The 16,322-nt window shown below is 36.9% G+C and overlaps 1 protein-coding gene across 10 annotated transcripts in view; it reads left to right on the top strand.

Moving 5' to 3' along the window:
- Positions 1-16,322, top strand: part of MRP (Multidrug-Resistance like Protein 1) — a 482,909-nt gene that overhangs the window by 124,542 nt on the left and 342,045 nt on the right. For all 10 annotated transcript variants that reach the window (XM_067153606.2, XM_067153603.2, XM_067153605.2 and 7 more), the window contains one exon: positions 8,404-8,595. In XM_067153606.2, the coding sequence (XP_067009707.2) occupies positions 8,404-8,595 (192 nt within the window). The remainder of the gene's footprint in view (positions 1-8,403; positions 8,596-16,322) is intronic.

Below are 16,322 nucleotides of genomic sequence, written 5' to 3'. Positions count from 1 at the left end.
CAATGTACTGTACCTTGTTACATTCAGGATTATGTTCTTAGTATGGGTTAAATTCTTTCACAGAAATAGCTCAGATGTGAAAATGCTTCAATACATATCTTTTTCTGAGCCATTCCAGGATAGGGCCATTTAAGTGAACTGTTTCAGAATCAACAAATAGTACTGTTTTTTTTTTTTTTCCCTAATGTAGTTTGCATGCCAGTAGTAGACATAAGATATTGGCTTTATCTAAGATGTCAAGGGCAATAGACACCCATTACTCTGAGATCTGCCTGCAATATTGTTGGCAGCTGAAGAGGTAACCTTTCCGAAAATTATCAATGGAGAATTTCCTCTTCTTTTTTTCTTTTTCTTCTTCTATAGACAAATTAAAACAGAAACAGCCTGAAACTAAATAATGGCACCATTTTCTTTGTTCCTATGGTCTTTTCACTGGCAGGACCTAACCAGTCCAGACCAATATTTTGCAGACATGCCAACTTTCAAATGTGAAAAATCAGGAGAAATTTCGCAGCGAATCGCGACATATTATGACACATCACTGATGGCAAAACATGTACAAATTCATTATAATTCAATACATTAACAATTCTATTTGCCCATAATATATTTTTCATCATTTACATGTGAATACTAAATACTGGACATACCTGAACTGTAGAAACATGTGACTTCTCATCCTTCAACATGGTGATCACTCACATTATGACTAATTGTTGTTCAACACACCAGTAGCTGACTTAGCCCTCTTCAGAAACTCGGAACTAAATTTTTGCTCAAAGCACTTGCCTTGCTGAACTGATTTCAAGGTTAAAAGTTTCTCCAAAGTTTGTTCAGACAGCAAGGATCTGAACTGTGTTTTTGTCTTTGTGACTCTGCTAAAAATCCTTTCACATTCTGCATTGCTATGTGGAATTGATAAAATAGCAAGCATCACCTTAGAGAGTCTGTCATATTTTAGTACACCATCAGCTGATTTCATCTGACCTACCAATGCCCATTGAGCATCAATTCTTCCTTTTGCCAGGTCTGTTTCTTCGAGCTGAAAGTTACAGAACTGGGAGTGCAGAATATCAGTTTCTTTATCCAAATGTTCTGTTTCACTAGTCAAAATGTTCGGACACTTGTTAATGAAAAATCTAAGGCTAGAAAATGATGCCTTACTTATAGCAGAAATGTTTGCAACTTCTGCATTAATTAAAACTTCATCTTTGAATGGAAATTTGTGAACCATGTAGTCACACGATGCAGAGAAACACTTTCTAACAGACTTAAAGAATACGCACTTTTCCTCAGACTTCAAGGTGTTCACTAAAACAAACGCAGAGTTCCCTATCATCAAATCGCAATCATCCTTTTGATTTGCTGGAGTATGATAATCTACATCAAGCAGAGAGGAGGATCTTTTAATAACGTCTGGTTTCACAAACCTTGCCATCACATTCTTCAATAGTTCCTCCAAAACTGACCTCAATAAGTGGATGTGCGGCATACTTGACTGAAGAGCTACGTTTGGATTCTCAAAGATATCCATAAAACTTGAGAGAAAATGGCAAAAAGATTTATGTAAATTTGATGAAAGGAACATGAAAAGTCGTTCTTCACGTGACAATGCATGGCTCTTAGTGTGATCAGTAGTTTCATTTTTTTTTTTAGTGAAACTGATGACTGGGTTTTCCTTTTAACTGAGGAGTGAGGTGAAATGTTATGACATTCCTTAATGTTTTCAGACAAACAAGACACATCTGCACTTAAACTGCGCTTAGGAATTTTGTAAGTCTTCAAAGTTCCCATCTTAGAATCCTTACTCACAATTTCGCTCCTGAATAATGTAACCAAAGGGTCCCACTGAAGCAAAATCCCATCTAAACACCTTCTTAGTGATAACCATAGAGTAGGCACATGCTTCAGAATTTTCCTGATCTCAGTGTTGTGTAAAGTCTGAAATTCTCTGAACTTTTCTTTCTTCTTTGCACTCCTTTCCAGATAATAAAATATATCAATTATACTTTCATCTACATTTACGGGCAAGCACGCCGCACCCTTCTCGGCAGCAAGATTAATTAGGTGACAAGAGCAGCCTACGATGATTATGTTACTATTTTCCCGCTTCAAACATCCTGCCACACCATTCTTTAATCCTACCATTACTGGAGCATTATCAGCACCAAGAGCTAGGCAGTTTTTTAATGGAATGCAGAATTCCCGAAAAGTTGAGAGCAAAAGATTGGCAATGTTAGCTCCAGTAGCATCCCCTTCTAAATTAGGCACAGAGAGTAGACAACTCTGAATTTCATTGAGTTCAGGCCTAAAAAATGTTACAACAATGGGATATATCTTCAAGTCGCTTTTATTGCTACCATCAGTAGCAACAGAAAATGCATTCACCTGCAAATGTGATACAATTTTCTTCCTTTCTTCCATGCACATTTCTGTAATGATAGCCGCTGTTTTCGTTCTAGCACACCCATATCGTTTAGCGATTTCTGAATCAGGAAATATTTTGCGAAACAAAGGCCCGGCGTGATCGGCACAATTTACAGGCAGGTTATGTTCTACTATAAATGACGTAAATAATGCCTCGGCAATCGTCACAGGATTTACATCTTGGTTTTTACATGAAAAGTTCAGTTTCTGGTTTCTTTCTACACACTGGACACTCCTTATGTTTTTTCGTTTGCATATGCTTGAGTATATCGCATTTCCCGCCATGTGCAACTGAAAATTCACACCTACATATAGTACAGAATGTGAACGTTGGTCCCTTTCTGGATTCACTCAAACACGGAAACTCTTCCCTGTAAGCACTTTTAAACACTGCATCATATTTCTTTCTTGACATTTTGGCCAAAACAAATATTAAGGCACAACACGAGCACTTCTACGGGTAAAACAACTATGGTGTGCTGCTTCTGAGGTTAGGTTACTCCAAAGAGAATGTTACTCGCTTGACTCGCTTGCAAAGAGAATGACTGTATTATAGATCAAAGAGCAGCACATGACTAGTCACCGTGCCCCGTACTGCCATCTGGTTTCATTATTAGAACTACTATCGACCAGCCATACTCAGCCATATATCGATAGAACGAGGAAATACGCGGGAGTTTAAAATAATATGAAAATTACGGATATTGCTCTGAAAATCGGGAGATCGGGAGGAACGATGAAAAATCGGGAGTCTCCCGCTCAAATCGGGAGACTTGGCACGTCTGATTTTGTAGCTCTTAACCTATCTTAACCGTTCACCTTTCATGTTATTCAGTATCTGTGGATAATGCGCCGACGTTGGCAAGCCTGTATAGTGCATTGCGAGTTCACCAGAGCTGCCGCTATGTTGGATCTATAACACATACTTTCATTTCTTCATTGTATGAAGATCAGTAACCACTAAAAATTATGCCAAAAGAAATGGCCGCTAAAAGTATTCTGCTCAGCAGTTGTTCATTTGGAGAACCAACCTTCAAATCAAAATCTCTTTATTTGCAAATGAGGTGTCTACCTCGGTGGCAAATGGTACACTAAAATACATTATTGTCAAGCACTAAATATTAAATTAACAAGAGAAGAAAATTTTCCTATAATACAATATTATACAATTTACGCTAACAATGTTTTCTATTGAACACACAGCTCATCCTTAATAAATTTATATTGTTTACAAAATTCTACTTATAATATCTCCTGTACTACTTACAAATATAGTCAACTGATATACAGTATGTGGAATTACTTCAAATGATACTATACAACTGGTATAAGATTAATATTTACATTGCATTTATTTATTTACTTTTTTTTTTTTTAACCCGTTCTGGATCCCAAGTAGCATAACGACCTGCTGCGTCTTAACCAGAGCCCCTTTTGCCACCACTTTTCAGAGTTCCTGAAGGGCCTTCACAGCTACCGTAGCGGCCCCAGGGGCCTCGAAGTCCCCACTGTACTTCACCCCTACAGGCAGTCCCCTACTTTGGCTGTCCAAACTCCTTAGACCAGGGGATGGAATTAATTTATTCACACACATTTTTTTATTTACAATAACCTGCACTGGTCGAATTCCCTGTAACACTTCATTTATTTTCTCTGTTGCTGTTTATTCTCTTCTTGAATATCTGTACAGATTTTGGAAAAGGATCAAACACTACCCCTGGTAAACTGTTCCACTCCACACCCTTCCCAATGAATGAAAATTTACCCCAATCGCTTCTGCTAAAATACCTTCAATTTTTATATTTGTGGTCAGTCCTGCCGATACAATTATTTTCCAACTGAAGCCTCTCACGGATATCTCCCCATGCTGCTTCTCCTGTATAGGCTCTATATAATCCTATAAGTCTAGTTTTCTCCCTTCTCGTACTTAAAGTTTCCCACCCAAGTTCCTTTAACATTTCTGATGCACTACTCTTTCTCCTGAAATCCCCTGTTACAAATCTTGCTGCTTTCCTCTGCACACTATCTATTTCTTTTATTAGGTATTCTTGGTGAGGATCCCAAACACTGTTTGCATATTCCAATAATGGACGAACTATACTCAAGTAACTTTTTTCTTTTAATTCTTTGTTGCATCCTTTAAGTAGCCTCATTATGACATGTAACAATCGGTATGCTTTCCCAACAATGTCATCAATATGACCCTTCCAGTGCAAATTACTTTCAAATCTCACACCTAAGTATTTGCACTTGCCATCTTTTGGGATAACTACCTCATCCAAAGTATATTCAAATTCAGTTTTAAAGCTCCTGTTTGTAAAAGTTGTAACAGTTGATTTGCCTCCATTAACCTTCATATTATTTTCTTCAACCCATTGTTGGATACTTTCAAGGTCCCTTTGTAATTCTGAACAATCCTCAATGTTGTTTATTTCCCTATAAACAATTATGTCATCTGCATACGATCTTATTTTTGATGTTATATTGTTCCCTAAATCATTTGCGTATATTAAGAAAAGTAACGGACCGATTATACTACCCTGTGCAATTCCCTTCCAAACTTTCTCTTCCTGAGATACATTATTTCCTACTTTGACTTTCTGAACCCTTGAATTTAGAAATGTTTTTATCCAATGTGTAACCCTTACGTCCAATCCTATTCTCTCCAGTTTCTTTAATAATATTCCATGTTCCACTCTATCAAAGGCTTTGGAAAGATCTATGGCTATGCAATCTAACTGACCTCCTGAATCCAACTGATCTGATATGTCCTGCTGAAATCCCACCAGTTGTGCCTCACAAGAAAATTTCTTTCTAAATCCATACTGGCTCCTCATGAACCAATTTTTATCATCACATATCCCTCTGATGTACTTTGATATTAAACTCTCCAGTATTTTACAAACTATACTGGTCAGGCTGATTGGTCTGTAGTTCTCTGGTTTCCTTTTATCACCCTTTCCTTTATAAATTGGTATTATTATAGATTCCTTCCATTCCTTTGGTATTACACTATTATTTATGACATAGTCAAGGAGAAATTTTAAATAAGGCACTATGTACCACCCCATTGTCTTTAATACCTCCCCAGTAATTTGATCACTTCCTGCTGCTTTTCCTTGCTGAAGCAGTTGGATTTCTCTGAAAATATCTTCGTTTGTGAATGAGAAGCTTCTTGTTTCCCTCTGTCTCTCTCCCTTTCTATCTTCTGTTTCGGTTTCCAACTCTTGACAATCATCTACTGAATCTCTAAATTCCCTACTAAATAGGTTTGCTTTCTCAGTATCTGTTAAATAGTGTTCACCCCCTTCTCCCACCATTGTAGGAATTTGGATTCCTTTTCCTTTTTGATTCCTGATATATGAATACAGCTTTTTCCATTTCCCTTTGTGGTCATTACCCTCTTGAAGTATGCCATTCATATAATTCTCTTTTGCTTCCTTTTTCACTCTATTCGGTTCCCTCATTAGCTGTTTTCTAGTTTCTCTACTCTCCCTACCCTCTTTGATTTTCCTGTTTACTATTCTATATTTTCTTTTTAATTCTCTTATTTCCCTTGTATAATAAACAGGGTCTGAGGTCATTTTACCCTTCTTAACAGGTACAGATCTCTTCTCTCCTTCCCAAATGATTCCTTTAAATTTAGCCCAAAGTGTATCCACGTTACTCCCTTCACTTATCCAACAACTGAATTGTGATTTAAGGTAAGTCCCAAATTCATCAACTTTAGTTTTTCTGTACAATTTCTTGTCTTGTGTAACCCTCTTATTAAGCCTTTTTGGTACGAGTCCTACATCCATTATTACAGCCTTATGGTCTCCTATTCCTTCAATTACCTCAGTTTTATCAACAATTTCCCATGGTTTAACCAAGAATACATCTAGTAAGTTATTGAGACGAGTTGGTTCTTGTACTACTTGTGTAAATCCTCTCTCCCAAATTAACTTATTTGCCAGTTTCTGTTCATGAGCTTCACTTGCAGCTCCATTCCATTCAACTTCAGGTAAATTTAGATCTCCCCCAATTATTACCATATCATTATTATTGTTTTTACGAGTATAATCTATTATTTTCTCAAAGATTTCCATGTCTCTTTCCTCTCTTCCAGGCCTGTGTGTTCCTATAATTCCCACCTCCTTCATATTATCACAAACTAATTTTATCCCTAATATTTCATCCCTTTCATCGGTAAACCATTCATGTGAACAGTAAGTTTCCTTCACCAGAATAAACACACACCCCCCCCCCCCCTCCCTTTTTATCTCTTCGGTCTCTACGATAGACTGTGTACCCTTCTGGAAATACTTCTCTATTACCCACCCCTTCTTTCAACCACGATTCCACTCCTATCACCACATCAGTCTCATAAGATTCCATCAATGTACCGAATTTTAATTGTTTATTTACTACACTTTGACAGTTTACCAAGAGCAATCTCAGACCCCCTTCCTCCCTAAAACTTGACTGTTGCAATTGGGTAACTTGAAATTCCTTACTATCCTGAGTTTCTTTTTCTAGTTGACTGAGCCAGCTTGAAGTACAGCTGGCTCTTTCTACTAGTTTTCCTGGTCAGTATTATAACTCAAGGGAGTTGCCTATTTTACAGTACATATCTTAAGATTAATAAAATCTAGAACAATATTTGCTATCTTTCGTTTACCTGAATTGTTTAGATGGAGGCCATGTTTTGTATAACAGTATCTCTTAAAACTGCTGCATTCAGTAACTTGAGTATTCTGAAAATGTTTACAAATTTTAACAATATCTGTATTGACCTTGTCCACTTCAATGTTCACACATGAGTCTCTACTCAAATCATGCCTGTGGGGCATGTTCACTCGTTAGTGTGGGTCAGCTTCCCTAGTGTATGTTTAAGTTGTGATCTTACATTCTTGGCGTCGTCGTGAGCTACGTCGTTCGTCCCACCGATGATAAGCACTGCTTCGCCGCTCCCGAAGTTCCTAGTTGCTGCTTCTACGTTTTCCACAACACGGCTGATAGAAGCTCCTGGATATATTTCTCCGGTTGCTGCTATATTCTCGTCGTTAATCACTCCCGCAATTCCCCTTCCTTGGCTATCACCAAACACAGCTACCTTCGCTGATTTAGGCCTAACTGGGTCTTGAATCTGAATTTTAGGCCTAAATTTTAAACTCGGCACGGCAACGGCAGCGGATCGCGATAATTTGGTTTCACGCGCGCAATCACTTTCTTCCGGAATTAAATTATTTAGGGCAGAAAACCTATTTCTGATGTTTATTTCCGGAAATTCAGTTGTAAATTTCTTCTTAGCCGGCCATCCACGAACTACTTGACACCACGTGCGAGTTTGTTACTTGTACCGGTATATCACTCGAAGAATGGTCAGTCCCAAATTCTAGCGATCGCAGTCTTTCTTTTAATTCTTGATTTTCAACTTTAAGAGTCTCATTGTCCTTTTTTAGAATGTTTATAATTTCTAATGCACTTTTATATTCCTCATTGACTGTTTTCGGTGCTTCGTCAACGCCGTCCCCAACATCATCATTCCGAACACACTGCTCACAAATCCAGTCAATATTTTCATTAGTTTTTACGACCCTAGGGCAATTTCCGCACTTATAATGCCACCATCGATCACATGAATCACACAACATTCCATTTTTCACTAATCTTCGACATTTTCCGCACTTTTAGTCACATTTTATGGTTAATTTACTCGGAGAATAAAACACAACGTCGTCATTACCGGGCGCCATTTTGAAAAAAATGACCTTTCACCTTATAGAGGGAAAGCAAGTATTTTTCAGAGTATGCAATATTGCATATATAAGTGCGTATATTGCTGTTTCTTAGTGCATAAATGCATGTATATTTTGCCGTTTCTAGTGCATGTGAATCTGCTCTCTAGTTATAAGTCTGAACTTATACAGATGTTGATGTGAAAGTCTTCTTACTTGCTGATAAACACTACTTTTTTTTCTTGTTTGTTGACAGTGTTCCTACGACAAAGGCATCATTTCGTAAGACATCAGGTAGTGTGGATTTTGTTGGTGGTAAACAAAGGAAAAAGTCACAAGCATCAATTCTACCAGCAATTTGTAAGGCTTTTGGACCTACTTTTATCTTTGGCTCTCTTCTGAAACTCGTCCAGGATTTACTTATATTTGTGAATCCACAAATTCTTAAGTAAGTAACATTTCTATTTATTTTTCTTCAGGATTAAGAAATACTTTTTAATTTTTACTATGTTAAATTGAAATCAACTTTCACCTTCATATCTGTAAAATAATGTTCAGGTATCTATAAAATTGACCAGATTATGACAACCCTAGAACTGACAATGTTAATTCTTGTGGTGGCAGCCATATTTGTCAATTTTTGCTTGTCTAAATCAAATACAAAATATCCGCAAGATATGAAATAAATCTACGAAATTTTATGTATCTACGTAAAGCTAATACACTGAGGATTGTCATAATGACACAAAAATGCATAAGTGTTTTGACTTTAAAAAAAGTACAGTCTGTTCAAAAGGTGTAATTCCTAAGTTCAAAATAATAGAACTTCCCGTCCTGTGTACACAAAACTGGAACATGTCACAAACAGAGATATACAGATTGTCTATAATGTATCTGTAATGCACTAGCAAAAGTTTCATCAATCTGAGAGTATATTCTTGAAAATATTAGGGAATATATATTGGTATGCAATCATTTGGAAGCGTGCCCTTAGACCACTTTGTTATGATAGGTTACTTTATGGGAGGTAGTCATCGCTTTAACTTTCCGATATTTGATGCAAAGAAATAGTTGATAAACACTCCAAAACCGACTCTGAATCTGTCAGTTCATCCTCAATAACCTCAAAGTCAGATCCGTCACTTTCATTTTCCAACAATTTTCGCACTACTTCATTACTGATTTTCCGTAATGAAATGAAGATGCCATATTTAGACACACTCTGTACTAAAAATGTATATAACAGGTCAAATAACAATATATATACAGGAGTAAATAACTCGCACAAAATAAAATGAAATAGAATAGCAAAGGAGTGCTAATGAAGGTTTGTGTATAAACACTACAGAAATGGCGCTCAAACAGACTGTCGGAAAACTGCATTATTTTATTTATGTGTAATTGCACCCAAAGAGGTTGTAAATATGAATGAAACTGAACTCATGGCAGTTGTCGACTTCGAGAACAAGAAGACGACTGTCATGATATCTGTTGAAGAAATAAGGAAATTACAAGAAGAAATGTTAACATGTCAAATATTCAACATTGCCACTACATCAGGGACCAAAGTGTCGAATATTCGATAGTTGCCAGTTCTAGGGTTAAATTGCACCCTCATGATAGTTGGTGGACGTTTAACCTGCTAGAGTCTACCATTTGTCACTTTTATCATTTATCACTTTTTTTTTTTTTAACTGTTATTTTTAAAACCATTTACGTCATAACTTGTCAAGTTCTCAAATTAATTGCATGAAAGTTTGCGTGACTATTCTTCCTAGTGCTGCCTATAACCTAAACCTCAATCTGTAGCCCATCTTTAACCCCTTAAGCAGGGAACTCTGTTTTCGTAATCCTCATCCACATGGCAAGCAGTTTTTTCACATAATATAAAATATGCTGCAGCGGTATATGATGATATATACCGTATTTTCTAGCATAATTAACACACTTTTTTTTTTTTACAAAGAATATTGGTGAAAACTTCGGATGTGTAAATTATTCAAGGAATTCAGATATATAAAAATTATACAATTCATTTACATTTGAAAGATACATCAAATGTAATATGAACACAATTGGTTCAACTCGTTTGTGGTTATCGTCATTTAGCGTAAAATTCGGGCGTGAGATTTTTTCTGTAAAGTCAAATAGGGTACATCAGGTACATTGGACACGTGGGTTTGTAGTACAGACACTGGAAAATATTCTTCCCCTTACGAGCTGACAATACGACCTGAAATGAAATGAACATGAACTAATAAAGGTACAGTTCATGTAATGTCATAACAATGACATACAAGCAAAAAAAGAAAACTGTCCAACACGAGAAGGGCCGGGCATCGAGGGAGGGACCCTGCTAGATTTTCCCAAACCGTTCGTATCCAATCTTGTACGAGTGACGTGTCCGTACACCCTTTTTCTTGGATATGAACATGGATCCCTCGCGCACATTTTTCTTTAGGCATTGTTTTTCATTTTAGAACAACGTAAAGTGCAAGCTTTCTGCCATCAGCTGTTACAGTAAGCATTGCAGTACATCGTTGTTTGCTTCTGGTAGCGCGAACTAACACTCGGTGTCCCTCTCTTGTCGATTGTTCGACTTTGTGGCATATGGGAACTGATTGGCGTCTGACCTGCGGCTGCTGTTCCTATTTGGGAGATCAAATATTCCTTCACTTTATGCTTCTCAATCACAAAGCGATTGGTTACTTTTTGGTTGAAATAGTTTGTCCTTTTTTGACATAATGTTGTTCTTTGTCAAAGAGAAAGTCCATTTCTCTTCATAAAAGTAATCATATAGCTGCGGCTAACCTTCAAATCCGAGACGCTGATTCCATGTGCAGAGGCTATATCTCATTCTTTAAAATACAGCATTTCGTTAGAAACGGCATATCAAACGTTGCCTAGATCCTCCTACTTGCGGAAACTTGCTGCTTTTTGGTCCTCAAAATGCTTTGCAAGACTTGTTGGTTGCATGAAGTGCACTTTTCTGTTACTGCAGTAGCGCACGTTGCATTTGGACACTGAATACTTGCGGCCCACTGCCCTTTTCCTTTCTGTTTATCACTGCGAGTTTATATGATACAGTATTACTCGAATACTTGCTCACTGTGAACTAACAAACAGTTTTGAGATCACAGAAAACGCGTGTCCCGTACCCGAAACACTCGTAAAATATCTTTGTACGAGACTGGAATAGAACATCACTAGTCACTTCTGGGCTGATTCTCTGAACTAGAGCAGTGGTATTTCCTACAGCACGTTGCCCTGTATATGGAATTCCTGCTTTCGCAATAGGAAAGCTGCTACTTGAGTAGTTGACATCTTTATTTCGAATCACATCCGGAGCTGCGTGATGGATGTTCGAAGAAGTGGGTGCGTCAAATACGTGAACATTTCTTTTTCTCCACTTTTAATCCAAAAATATTGGAATGCGTTAATTATGCAAGGTTGTTAATCATACAAGAAAAGGCCTGTAGGATCGTGAAAATTACTAGTTTTGTACTGTGTTATTAACACGTTCAGTGCGGAGCACGCGCCTAGCGCGTCATGGGACGGTTGCTAGGAAATGTAAATCCCAGGTTTCGCGCATGGTAAGAAAGGCTCTAATTGTCATCCCGCACATCGTGTAAGTCCAGTCTACTAGCAGATTCATCCGTAGCCATATTCGCGCAAGCGTATTCCATTTCCCGCGTATTTCCTCTTCAGAGTTGTCGTCATACGTCATCATTCATTTATGGAATCTTTGAGCAGCAAGACCAATGCGAGCTAAGACACTGCATTTTCTGTTTATTAATTCTTCAGGAGAGTGGTTCTGCTTTTGAAATAAATAAATTTCACTATTGCAATATGTTCAGTAAAAGAACGTGATCCGTCTGGTGACCAATATTACTTCTCGATTTCAACCACTGTGTGCGTGAGTCGGATAAGTCCACGAGTTCGATAGAACTCGTTCTACCAACGTACAAAACTTTGATAATTACAACTTTTAAAGAGTCCCACACAAATATTTTGCTCAGGTTGGCGGGTATGTCACGCTCTGCTAATACGCAGTGAACGTGTTAAAAATGTGCCAAGTGCTCCAATTTTAATTTTGTCAAATGTGAGAATAAGAAAGATATATGTCTTGCTTTTCAAATAACTCTCTATTCTCTCTCTAAAGTTAGTTTCTTTCGCACTGTCTGATGCATTACTAGAAGAAAGTAGTAAAAAAAGAAGCAAAGTCATCTCCGTACAGGCCATGGAGGTCCTTGGAGGGGTGTAAGGTAAAGGCTTCCACTATTCGTAACCTCGGATGTGTTAGAGTGGTTAGCTGTATGCCTGGCCACCTTTGCCCCCAGGAATTAACCTGGTACTCATTTTTGGTGTAGGCTGAGTGAACCTCAGGGCCATATGCACCTCCGGAAGTGGAAATTTCGTTTCTTAAAGCAGAAAGTAGTGAAGGTTATTAATTGATGATGTTTCTGGTGAAGGATGAAAATCAGCCATAGTGACAAAACGTACTGAATCCTTTTTCTGTATTTTTGACATAACACAAGTTGGAAAATCATAAAATACAGGATCTAGAAATGATCTAGTATTGGCAGAAAATTATTGACTCTCCCAATGAAACAACATTGGGATTGCCCCTTTTCCAGTTGCCTAATTAGGTAGTCCTAACGCATAGATCACGAAGCAGTTACTGTGTGGCCATCATACAGAGTGCATTCATTCAATGCATTGTATAAATACTGCAATAAAATAAATGTTAATCATGAAGCATTCAAATGAAAATATGGGTTTAAGAAAATCACTTACCTCTGCTATCATCATTTTTCATATTTCGTACTTGAGTTTCATGGTAAGTGACAGAAACAACCCTACTTTGGTACTTGTTGAAGAACTTGGCCCCAGTATTCTCTAAGTTTTTGTGTTTTTTTTTTTTTTTTGCTAGTGGCTTTACATCGCACCGACACAGATAGGCCTATTGCGACGATGGGATAGGAAAGACCTAGGAGTTGGAAGGAAGTGGCCATGGCCTTAATTAAGGTACAGTCCCAGCATTTGCCTGGTGCGAAAATGGTAAACCACGGAAAACCATCTTCAGGGCTGCCGACAGTTATTCTCTAAGTACACCGATTCACCATCACTTGCTGAAGATTCTTCTCTAAATAGACCACGTCATCACAGAGTCTAAACATTTAGCAGATAACATCACACTGGGTGGATCTTGCTGTCTTCCTGTCATACTTACACAAAACACAGAAGACGTCATGCATACTACAGAAATACCACCACAGTGTAAACACTACTTTTTAAAATAACCAACAAAATTCAGCATGTGATTCACCCAATATTTACATAATTCACATACAATCAGTGACCCTACTGTGTGAGGTGAACATGGACAAAGATACTTTCTGCATAAACTACTGCTTCAAAAAGTGTGGAGGTTCCCTTAACAGATACAGCCGTGAATACTGAGTTGAACGAAATCTAAAGAGATGATAACACAAGCCAGGACACATCCTTAAAATTTCAGCTCAATCTGATGGAAATTACCAGAGTTAAAAAATAATAAGTATTGTATGCCTCGTTCCCCATTAGACAGGTTAACAGAAAGTTTGATATAAAATATTTTATTTTATGGTAAAAATTACATCATAATTTTAAACTTGTAAGAAAGAGAAAAATTCTTCCTCTTACAGTGAGAATGTTTTATCTATTGAGGTTCAGTTTCTTAATTTGCCTCTTGACTTTAGAACAAAAAAAGAAAATTTCAAAGTGCTGAAAATCCGTCCATCCATCCATTTGAGAATGATAGTTCACTGCAAATTGCACAATGAGAATTTTGAAAATCTAGTTTCAAAAATTTTAAGACATTTTTCTGTGTTGAAGAGCAAATTTCAGTTACAAGTCGGGTTGCCATAAGGTTCAGGATGAAATTCAGGACGCTAACATCGACATGTTTCAACCACAGGTGCCGACTCGATGAGAGCACTTGCCCCCATGCATAAAGTGGTACGGGGATGCAATCGTGTTTTTGCTCCCGTGAAAATATTTGATATATTCATCCTTGCCCCTGTGTTCAAGACCAAAAGTTGGTGCCTATGGTTCCAAGGAGTATGTTTGAGTAATTACATGTGAACTGTCCCATCTATTACCAAAAGACACACTTGTCATATGATAATGTTAAAAATCAGATAGAGACATAATAAGTAGACTTTTAAGTAACAAATGGGACAGCTCACGTGGAATTACTCATTTCTCAATAACACCAGTAAATGAAAACTAAAAAAAGCATTTATTTATCTTTGCTTAAGATATTTGTCACAGAAGTGCCCTGATGCCCATACCAAACATACCTTACTGAACTTGACACACTTTTTAGCAACTTATTTTTTTAAATGTAATCGTGAAATTCCTGACGAGATATTTCTTTAAAATTGTATTGCAGCAATAATATTGACTTAACAGATTCTACTTTCAGTCTGTTTGTCATCTGTCCATTGTGAATTCATTAAAGAATAAATTCTTTCCACACATGCATTATGGCCAGGTAAACAGAATTAGAACTCAGCCAATTTATGCAATTCAAAATATTGCTCACTGAATTTACATTGCTTGAAAAACTGAACCTATTTATTACTAGCTAACATGGATACAAAATCATTTTCATCATTATTCAGTTTTTCTTTAACAAAGTTTATCAAACACAATGCTTTGTTAAATGCCATAGAATCATCAATTTTGTGCCCCCGTTTAATTAAAAATTTAACAGTCTCTTCTATTTTCCCTTTCCATGTTGGAACATTCTCCAAAACCATCCATTTAAGTCAGTAAATGAACCCAGCCACTTCTGCAAATATTTGTCACATGTTGTGTAACATTCATCAGTTTCTTTCTGAAAATTCTCTGTTTTTGTGTGATCATCCAGATTGTTTTAAGATTTCTTGAATGGTTAATGAAACAAAATGTTGTTCATGTCTTCGCTTGAGATTTTCTGCCACTAATTCTAATATTTGAAAAACTTCAATATCTGATATAGATTCCTGCTCTACCTTTAGAATGGATATTTGGAATGTATGAAAAAGGGATGGAATAAAATGGAGGTAGGCTTTGGCAAGAGGATTTTCAAAAATAGATTTCAAATATTTTAGACAATTCTGAATTGGCAGGAATAGGATTGTAGAGGTTCAAATAGTGACAGGACTCTCTCCACAGCAGGGAAGATGCTTAACCACCTTGTCTTTGAATGGTTTAGTAGATCTTGATGAGAAACACAAACAAAATCACAAAACTCTTTAAGGGTATTTACCTTAACTGTGTAGATGGACAAATGATTGAACAACTTCATTACAAGTGTCTCTATATCAATGTTCAGAATATCAGTTCCAGCTTGTAGGGTATTATGCAGAATATGAGCAGGGCATCCCACACCTAATAGATTGTCACCACATTCCAAATCTTTCTTCAAATGACTGAATACATTACAGTATTTCCTTCTCTTTTTCTTAGCCTACCAAAGTTAGTATTAGTGTTGTCGCCCCCAAATGCAACTACCTTTCTTGAAATATCTTAAAAAAGTCTTAAACAAGTAATTGGAAATAGTAACAGAAGTTTCATTTTCTAGTTCATCAAATTCAGTAAGCTTAGTCTGTATACCTATATTCTTATCAAAATACTGAACAACCACTGGAAACATTTTATGATACCTTTTGCTGCTAGCATCTGTACTTATTTTTAGAAGATACACATGTTGTATATTATTCTGGAAATCATTTAAAGTATGGTGTGCAAGAACTTTATTTACAATTTCTTTAGTTTTAGTTTTTGCACTCAAAAATTTACACACAATATTTGAGTCTTTGAATACCTTGCTATACATCTTAGATCTACAGGTGGCTGAATTGTATGACATGTGGTGCTCAATGGAGTGATGCGCAAAAGCACCTTCAGCTGCTGTGACATTCTTGGCTTCATTGGTTTGTTCAATGAAGTATCCCTGAAGTAATGGTGTTTTTGAAACAACAGACAGAGCTTTCTTATGCTTCCCTGTTAATGAATGCTTGTAGACATCCTTTTTCCTCCATGGGATCCGTTGACATATATATTGAAAATATGAATTTAGTTGTAAACAAACGCAATTAATGCTTCTCTTGCATTCAGTTCACTTTTAATACTTTTCAGTAAAGA

The sequence above is a fragment of the Anabrus simplex genome, chromosome 9 (assembly GCF_040414725.1).
Source record: "Anabrus simplex isolate iqAnaSimp1 chromosome 9, ASM4041472v1, whole genome shotgun sequence".
NCBI lineage: Eukaryota > Metazoa > Arthropoda > Insecta > Orthoptera > Tettigoniidae > Anabrus > Anabrus simplex.
The sequence above is the reverse complement of the archived record's forward strand: the minus strand, read 5'-3'. Positions and strand labels throughout refer to the sequence as shown.